The sequence below is a fragment of the Notothenia rossii genome (assembly GCF_949606895.1).
Source record: "Notothenia rossii genome assembly, chromosome: 1".
NCBI classification, from domain to species: Eukaryota; Metazoa; Chordata; class Actinopteri; order Perciformes; family Nototheniidae; genus Notothenia; species Notothenia rossii.
In genome coordinates, this window is record NC_136912.1 from 57,984,930 (window position 1) to 57,994,793 (window position 9,864).

The 9,864-nt window shown below is 42.9% G+C and overlaps 1 protein-coding gene across 2 annotated transcripts; it reads right to left on the reverse strand.

The window, feature by feature from the left end:
- Positions 1 to 593: 593 nt before the first annotated feature.
- Positions 594 to 4,863, reverse strand: LOC307015870 (zinc finger MYM-type protein 1-like). 2 transcript variants are annotated; one of them, XM_079644801.1, is made up of 4 exons: positions 4,046 to 4,863; positions 3,846 to 3,947; positions 3,634 to 3,720; positions 594 to 3,271 (listed from the first exon to the last, which is right to left on the reverse strand). In XM_079644801.1, exons 2-4 carry the CDS (start codon positions 3,892 to 3,894, stop codon positions 1,059 to 1,061), a joined length of 2,349 nt encoding a protein of 782 aa, XP_079500927.1. In that variant the 5' UTR covers positions 3,895 to 3,947; positions 4,046 to 4,863; the 3' UTR covers positions 594 to 1,058. The 2 variants fall into 2 exon arrangements, with proteins under 2 accessions (XP_079500927.1, XP_079500926.1); XM_079644800.1 differs by having other exon boundaries at positions 3,634 to 3,947.
- Positions 4,864 to 9,864: the final 5,001 nt, after the last annotated feature.

Genomic DNA, 9,864 nt, shown 5'->3' on the forward strand with positions numbered 1-9,864 from the left:
CTTTTGCCCCCTCGTGGCGCCGGGTCCGCGTATACCGTCATGTAAAAGTTGACGGCAAAATAGTAAAATGACATCGAGTGACGGTTGTAAAATTGGGTTTTATGACTGTCAAACAGGGAAAAAGTAACATTTAGTATTCTGTTGTTACTTACTCTGGATATCTCAGATGTGCTTCACAGGACTGCGACAAGTCCACTGTCAATCAAAAGCGTGAGGGGGCGGGTTCGGAGAGAAGCCGTGCCGTGAGTGGCTCTGTCCATTGTGATGCCGTGACGTGATTGGCTCCGTCCATTGTGAACTCGCGTCGTGATTGGTTTAGGTCCAATCTCACAATGGACAGCGAGTATCATGATTGGGTGATAGATTGGATTTTTAACAGACGGTCCTGCGCCAGCTAGCGCCATACACCTCCCATACCAAACGGGATTCCGAAAAGTGTCACAGTTAAACTCCACTGAAGTGGTTAGGTGCCGCTCCACATCGCTTTTCTTCCCAACTGCTGTTGTGTGTGTGTGCAGGGGCGGACCTAGCACATTTGGTGCCCTAGGCGAGCTTCACCACTGCGCCCCCCCCAAAAAAAATATCAAAACATCTTAACAGTTATACAGTAAAGTACTGCAGCTTTATTTATTACAAGCAAGAACAAGAGCTAAGAATAAATGTAAAGTGCACACTAAAGAATTAAAACAAATAAACAACTTAGCTAACAAACAATAATAATATCAATGACAAACAATAAAAGAATGTGCAAATTTGCTTTCAAAGAAAATTAAGAAGAAATGTAAAGTGCACACTAAAGAATTAAAACAAACAACTTAGCTAACAAACAATAATAATAATAACAATAACAAACAATAAAATAACGTGCACATTTGCTTTAAAAGAAAATTATGTATTGTAAAATATGTTACACATGTCAAATAATCAAAATATAATATGCTAAATAAACAAACAAATACATAAAAATTACAAATTCACTTTGTCTCAAGAACTATTTACATTCCACTCCCTATCATCACACAAGGTTGGCCTACATATTAGCTCCTACTGGTTTCCATTTACAGTGCAATCCTTCTGGCCTTCCTCGCTGCAAAGTCATCAATCACATCATCATATGAAATCTGACCACCAACCTCATGGTTAATACTGATTACAGCCAGACCACTGAGGCGTTCTTGAGCCATGGTGGACCTCAGGTATGTTTTCAAGAGTTTTAATTTGGAAAAACTCCTCTCGGCTGAAGCTACTGTTACTGGTAGCGTTGCACTGATCCGCAGAGCAATACACAAGTTGGGATATATTTCGGTGAGCTGCTTTGTGTGTATGAATTTCAACAACTCAAGAGTTGTCATGCTCTTTGATGGCAAGTCAGGTACATTTTCCAACTCCTGAGCCAGCTCCTTCCCATCCAAATCAGATTGCCCTCCATGGCTTAAGGTGTGTGCAAGTGCCTCTGCTTGCTTCATCAGCTCTTGGTGTGGCAGGTCTGGGAAGTTGTACAGAATGCCAAACTTGTCTTGCACATGTTCAAGAGTGGTAAACCTCTCCTTTTGTGCTGACACTGCAGCATCTACCACCACGTTAAAGAACGTTACCTCCAGATTTTGCAAGGCATTCCTCAATGGCTCATCAGGAGACTCATATGAGAAGTGCCTCTTTGTTGACTTCAGCCGCTTTTGCACAAGGACTGCATCCACATTCATGTCTTCACACATGTCCTTGGCTGATGTTTGTGCAGCCACAAAGCCTGTGGCTCTGTAGGATTTGAGAGCTTTTTCAGTCTTTTTCAGTAGACTTACTGCTACATCCACTTGCATTGTTTGGGACTGCAGGACTTTGCTCACCTGCTGAATTTGACTTAACATGTCATACCAGACCACTGTGCACAGTGAAAAGCGGAATGACCCCACTTCTTCTGCCAGAGACTGGGCTTCAATCCTGATGATTGGGTCTTTGGCCTGGTTTCTCACCTCAAGCAGTGCCTCTCTCACAGCTGCGGCTTCATATCGCAGAGGCTCCACAGCTTTCACTCTGCTCTCCCATCTGGTTTCTGACCACATTTTGAGTGAAAGGTTGACGTGTTTCTTGAGGATGGCCCATCTCTGTGTAGAGGCAGAAAACAGGCAGTATAGCTTCTGCACAATGCCAAAAAATGATATGGCATCTTTGGAGCTTTTGGCAGCATCAGCAATGACCAAATTGAGTGTATGTGCCCCACAAGGCACAAACAAAGCTCTTGGGTTCAACTGCAGTAGCCTGGCCTGTACTCCCTTTTTCTTCCCTCTCATATTTGCGCCGTTGTCATATGACTGTCCTCTGCAGTCATCAAAGGCAATCTGCAACTCCTCCAGCCTCTTCAAAATCAGGGCGGACAAACTTTCACCAGTGGACTCCTCTGCTACTAGGAATCCCATGAAGTGCTCTTTAATCTGGGGGTCTTCTTCCAGTGTCACAATTCTGATGACTACTGACAGCTGTTCAGTGTGGCTAACATCCGGGGTGCAATCTAAAATGAGGGAAAAGTACTTGCATTTCTTTATTTCTTGCACTATTGTTGATAGAATCTTTCCACTGATGCATTCAATCAACTCATTCTGAATGGTTTTGCCCAAGTAGCTGTGGTGGGATGTTTGACTTTTAATCTTGTGGATGTGGTCTTTCATCACTGGGTCAAACTGCGCCAAAAGCTCAACCTCTTTCAAAAAGTTTCCATTTGAAGGAGAGTGGAGTATTTCTGTCTTTCCTCTCAATGCCATATTTCGCCCTGCCAGAGACTGTACAATAGCAACCAGTCGTGTCAGCACTGCTCTCCACCGACTCTTCTCTGCCTCAAGGAGGGCCTGCTCTTGTTTGTCTATTGTTGTACCTTGTTTTAATCGAACTGCCAATTCTTTCCATGACGCCAAATTGTTCAGGTGTTCCGGACTATTTTCATGGCTGGTCAAAGCAGCACTTGCATTTTTCCAATCCGACAGTCCTGCATTTGTTAAATGAATTTGTTTTGGAGATAAAAGTTGACAACAAAAACAAAAAAGACTGTTCTTCTTTTTTGAATATGTCACCCAACTTCTTTTGATCCTTTCTCCATTTACTAAGGTCCTGCTGAAGTACTGGTGGTGGCAACTTCTCCCATCATCTCTCCTTGGGAAAATGAAATCAGGTGTTATCTGATATGGTCCTCTCCGAACAAACTCTGTCCTCATTGTGTCTGTGAGATGTGAAGGGCAGTCAGCAGGATCGGTTGGTAGTGGATCGTCTGTCTTTGCTGCATCTGGAGGGCATGTGAAGCACATTTTCTCACCTCATATTCACAATATCTTCACACACACACACACACACACACACACACACACACACACACACACACACACACACACACACACACACACACACACACACACACACACACACACACACACACACACACACACACACACACACACACACACACACACACACACACACACACACACACACACACACACACACACACACACACACACACACACAACCCCAATTCCAAAAAGGTTGGGACAGTGTGTAAAATGTAAATAAAAACAGAAAGCAATTATTTGAAAGCATGAGGACAATTAGGTTTATAGCTAAACATCTTTACATTCATCAGGCACACACCTGAGAAGAGTGTATGGGTGGAATCTGTGGTGCAATCAGGATGAGATGCAGCAGGCTGTTCTGACGTTCCTTGCAGTGGTTCTGGGCCTATACATATATAGAGAACACACAAGAGCAAATATATTGGCTGGATTAGAAATGGCACGACAGTCATTTTTACATTCAATTATTTATCATCACATCAGGAACATCTATTGACATATTGTACTCACCAGAACAAACAGACACAGTGGTCAGTGGCAGGGTGGAATCAGTGGTCATCTCATCAGGATGAGCAGCTTGCTGTTCTGACGTTCCTTCATGTGGTTCTAGGTCTATAAATATAGAAAGAACACACAAGAGCAAATATATTGACTGGATTTCACATTCAATTATTTATCATCAGGAACATCTATTGACACATTGCACTCACCTGAGGAAGCCGGCACAGCTGAGGTGCATGGCGGTTCCTTGTCAACTGATGCAGCAGATGGTCCCAGATATTTTAAAAGTGAATCTAAAATGATATAACAAAATGTGTATTATCAACATTGAATAATTTCCATTTGTTAAATGTAGCTATTATTTAGTTAGTAAGCATTAGGACAGCCTGACAGGTCTGATTCAACTAATCAAGAGCTATGCCTATCTTATTAGAACAGTTGAATCAGGTGTGTTAGTTCTGGGTTGGAACGAAAACATTCAACAGGACTGGAGTTGAGAACCACTGAGCTAGTTAGCTAACGTTAGCGCACATTATGACAGGGTTGAATTTGGCAAATGTTTGACTCGGATAGTCAATGTGCTTTCTGAGGTAAACTTAACGTTAGCTAACGTTACCAACTAACTAACATCCCACCACACTGGCTAGCTCGCTACACCAAAACTAACATTGTTATTATTACTAATATTTCTATTTCATGACACAAAGAAAATAGCCTTATGACAGTTTCGACTGAATGGCAATAACAAACGCTGGCTAGCTAACGTTGGCTTGGCTAACTAGCAAGATTACATGATCCATTCGCTAATGTTGACAATACAATCAAAATTGCATACCTTTCACCTTGGCACGTTTCTCTTCTTCTTCTTTTCTTCTGTTTTTATACTGCGCCCCAGATGGCTTTTGCCTCTTCATAGTTCTCTAACGTTAGTCTTTCTTTCCTCAACGCTCAATTTTATAAACACTTGACCGATACCCATCAATGCACAGCGCTCTAGCATGTTCTGACTGTGAACACCTAAAGCCGAGGCTCTTACGGTACGTCTACACTACAGGCATCAAAAAATGCTTTCAACGCTTCGCCCATTCACTTGAATGGGGTGACGTAGAAGATTTTTAATTTTCGCCGAACTGCATTGTGGGGAGCATGGCATGGCTTTGCAAGCATCACGAGCATCTATCGGCAACTTTTGAGGCTCGATGCTTGGCATCAGCCAATCAAATCCCGTTTATGCAAATCCCGCCAGTGCAAGCGCAGCCAATCAAACCGCGTGCAAGCTGGGAGAGCCAGACCGCAGTTCATTTCCTCATATTCCAAACGAGATATTACGGTAGCAAATCACCCGGTTCTTTACGACCGGAACTATTTACCGGGATACAAACCGGAGGAGCCAGGCATGGAGGGAGGTGGCAGAGACAGTGGGTGAAACTGATAGTTTTTTCGCCTGTTTGGAGAGTTTATATCCAGTTTACTTCGTTTTAACATTGCTATTGCTTTGTATGTCGGGGGCGGGAGATTCATGTGATTGGTTGCTCGCAAAAAATCGCCAAGCTTCAGACACGCCCAGCTTCAAGATTTTTTCATGCCTGTAGTGTAGACGGGCCGTTAGACCGACCGACCGTTTTAGATTTTTAGCTCATTTCCCCTTATGTTAGAATTTTTTTTTTTATGTAAGAATAATGGTTGCGGATATAGAGGGGGGGCACCAAAACTGCGCCAAGCAAAAAAAAAAAAAAAAAAAAAAAAAAATTTGTTGCAATTTTTGGCGCCCCCCTCTGGGTGGCGCTCTAGGCAACTGCCTATATTGCCTGTAGGAAGCTCCGCCCCTGTGTGTGTGTGTGTGTGTGTGTGTGTGTGTGTGTGTGTGTGTGTGTGTGTGTGTGTGTGTGTGTGTGTGTGTGTGTGTGTGTGTGTGTGTGTGTGTGTGTGTGTGTGTGTGTGTGTGTGTGTGTGTGTTAGCGTTTCACATGTGTGTATGAGAGATTTTTACATATGTCTGTAAATGATTTTGGTTTCAGTTGTGTGTGTGTGAGCAGGCTCGGATTGGCCATCGGGATATTCGGGACTTTTCCCGGTGGCCCGATGCCGTTGGTGGGCTGCTGCCTTCGGTGGGCCGCTGGATCTGGCATAGGTGGGCCGTGGACTTTCACAGCGATGCTGCGCTGGTACCGCATCCGCCGTTGCAAGGCTCCAGCGTCTCCGGCGCGGCGGCGCTGTGAAATTCCACCGCCGTTGCGAGGCTCCGGCTGTAACAATCCACTACCTCCGCGAGGACCCAGGTTCGATTCCGGCCTGAGGTCCAAAATATTTATTAAAAAAAATAAATAATAATAATCTCCCGTGCATCGCGTCCATACGCGACCCACCTATCACATCTCTGCGACCCACCTACCACATCTCTGCCCCACACTTTGAGAAACGCTGAGTTATAGCGATTTCGTGTTTTACGGCGAGGGAGGCATTGTCATGGCAGCGGCTTTGGAGGAAAACTCACAATTTGCACATAGAAATGTTGAGGGCCGGATCATTAACCATCATCTGAAGTCTGGTGTTGTATCGACTATTTTCCATGGAGTTACGACGACATCGTGTTTTATGGCGAGGGATGCGTTGCCATGGTAACACCACATTATATAACCTCAGTTTGACCTAGAGCTGTTCAGGGCTGCAGTGTTAATGATAGTCTGATGTTTGGTGTTGATGTTCTGATGTTCTGAGCGTGTCAGTTGGAGTTATGACATCATCGTGTTCCATGGCGAGGGATCGCCTAGCATCAATCAAATGTGAAATTGGGCGCAAAATCACAGTGAAAAGTTACGTTGCGTGATAACTTTTATTCCCTCCTTTTCTCGAGACGCTACCCGCCGAATTTGGAGTCGATCCGATAAAATCCAACGGCAAATTCTAAATGGCCAACTTCCTGTACGTTTCTTATACACCTCCAAGAAGCTTTTTGGTTAATCTCCGCGCCCTAGATATTTGTAGCGATTCGTTGACGTGAAAGTGAAAGTGGGGGGAGTTTACCTTAAAAACGGCAGTGGGCGTGGCTTACGCAACTTTTTACACAAAATTCCGGAACCAATTATACATCGCAATTTTCACCAGTCCTGATGTATGGTCCTGACGCGCTTCACCCACGTCACTGTAGTCGTAGATTTCGGCCCCTTTGTCTGTGCTTTTGCCCGACATTTTCCCTGCTTTGTGTTTTCGCTCGCTTTGATTAAATTGATCGGATGGATATTAATCATGCAAGTTGTAGTGACCTGTGCGCCCACGTCACTAGGCTTGCGCGGACTATCTGCCGTCATGACTTCGGAACCTTTTTCTGTGCTTTGCCGGTCGTTTTCCCTGTTTTGTGTGTGTTTGGCAGGGTTGATTACAATGGTCTCAGACCCTAATGAACCCAAACGGAACCGAATGCTAGGAATGACCCGTGCCTGTTCACAGTTGCTGAGTATGTTCAGTGGTTGGACAGGGATGGGAGTGATGGAGGCCACAGCAAATGCGGCGCAGTTGATGTTAGCTTCACGGTCCCTCGAGAAAACTCTGGTTTTACAAATCATAAATTAGATAAGTAGTCTTTCTGATGACTTACTTAAGTCATGTTTTCTATCAATTACTTAAGACCAATATTCCAGTTCTAATGTCAAATTGCAGGTCCTTCCTTCCTGCAGCGGTCAGGCTGTATCCACCACAGCCCGTGGTAGACTCCCACACACACAACATAAAAGACTATAACACCCCTGCTGTGCAATACTTCTAATGTGCAATACATTTTATAAACAGTAAATAGCTCTGCAATATATACTTCCACCGGTCCCATGTCATGGCCATTTCTACTGATCATAATTCCATTGTTGAAATATACTAAAATACATTTATATTGTGCAATTTTCCAAACTCACATTGGTTGACAGGTAATAACCAGAAAAGCATGACATGGGACCTTTAATACCTTTAGCTGGCTGCTATCTCAAAACGGTATATACTGGATGTGTGTTGTGTACTTTGTAAGTTCTGTAATTTCTGCTTGTATTTGTAATATTTTATATAATAAAATAATGTTATATTATAATAATAATAATAATAATAATAATAGTGAGTAAATAAAACAAATTATAATAATGAATATATTTTTTACAAGACTGTTCCTGAGTCAGGCCATGACAAAGTGTTTTACAGAACTGTACTGGAGTACTTGATTTGTTTGAAAGTGTTTGGGCCTGTACGTCACCAGGCAGCGGCCTGCAGTATTTCTGATGAAGGTTTCCAGCTTTCCTTGGAATCCATTCTCTAACACGTTTGTGCATGAGGAGCACCTTCTTTGTTTTACATCAGTGTCAAATCCAAGTTCTATGACGGTGTCCAGCTGTTTCCTTGTGAAGGATACAACTATAATATCTATGAAAATGCCAATCAAGTGTTCAGCTACAGCAGTACATAAACCACTTACGTTCTCTGATAACACTCCGAACTTTGGGTCAGTATGTGACGAAAACAGTAGTATTTTCTCTGCAACTTAGGAAGACTATAAACATTTGACACATGTAGATACAGCATGTTTGATCTTATAGTTAAATATATTCTGTGATGGAATGGAGATGGAAAGTAAAAGATGATTCCCCTTAAAGAGCAACTTGCCGTTTTTATTCTTTTACATTTATGCTTAAACTTGCTTGAAAATTACAATTAAAAAATTGAATACAGGATTTTATATGTTTTACAAGACATAAGGGCAGGAATTGAGAGGGAAAGGAGCAATTTTGAGCTCTGCTCTTAAAAACTGCTTTTTTTCAAGGTCAAACGCGTCATATTACATCACAAAGGGGACACATCTCCGCTCTCTGACCGCGGGAATAGTTAGTTGTTGCGTTGAGCGGTTGTGTTTTAGTGAGCTGGTATTTTTCGGTAGTTTTACATTGTATTTCACCATTTATAATCATGGTGCAGTATTGTGTTTGTGCAGGTTGCACAAATACCAGCCTGTCAGGACATCGAGTCCACTATTTCCCTAACAGGAAAAGAAAGCTAGCTAGCTCTCTCTCTCCCCTCCGGTACAGACGTAGTGTGGATTTGCATTAGGTAACGCGAGATACGGCTGATACTTGCGCATTAGTTTCTGTTATGGATCAGTATCAACAGTCCTGCCAGTAACATTACTATATTATCAATGCTACTTTAGTTATAGCCTGATATATGATAGCTAACTTTACAATGTTGTGATGTGACGTTAGCTAACATTCTGTAGCTAACGCCGATCACTCACCAAGATAGCTGCCCAGTTCTCCACTGGTTCTCCTCACACCACAGCTCAATTTCTCTCCGATGGCCGTTATTTCTTCTAATCCTTGGCTGCTCCTGGTCTCTTGGACGCCTAGCAGGCTCATAATTATAAGGTTGTGGTCCGTCATGTGCATTCGAATATACATGTTCAACTTCTTCTGTGTCTTCTGTGTCGAAACTAGCATTGGGATCCATGTTTATTAATACGTTACACCGGCCGCTCTCCCCCTTGTTTCCCCTTTGTTACGTCACACGCGGGAGGTCACATGGGGAGGCTTTTTTTATGCGGAAGTAAAAATGTCTTACAAAAACGACGCCAGATGTCACTGTAGTGTATATTTATGTATCTTTTTTTGGAAAATCTAGTGTATACATCATTTTCCTACACATTTATTCACAAGTGTCTTTAACCTGGAAGTTGCTCTTTAAGCAATCAGCTATTTCTTTACATTATGAATGTGATACAATCGACCAGCAGTTTCCTTATGTCCAGCAGCAGAAGGAAGTATTAGGTCATTGTAGTCTGGTAGTCCCAAACATCTGTAAAGCTGAGTGCTTCAGCTCCAGCCCCCCCACAGAGGGAACAGGAGGGCAGAGTGTGAAGGAAACAGTCATTTCCAAACTTAAAATGATTAGGGGATGGAAGCATCAGCCTTATAAACAGAACAATTTGGGGGAGAAAAACACTACTATTTACTCAAGTGGTGTACTATACCATTTATGTATATTTACTTATTCTACAGAA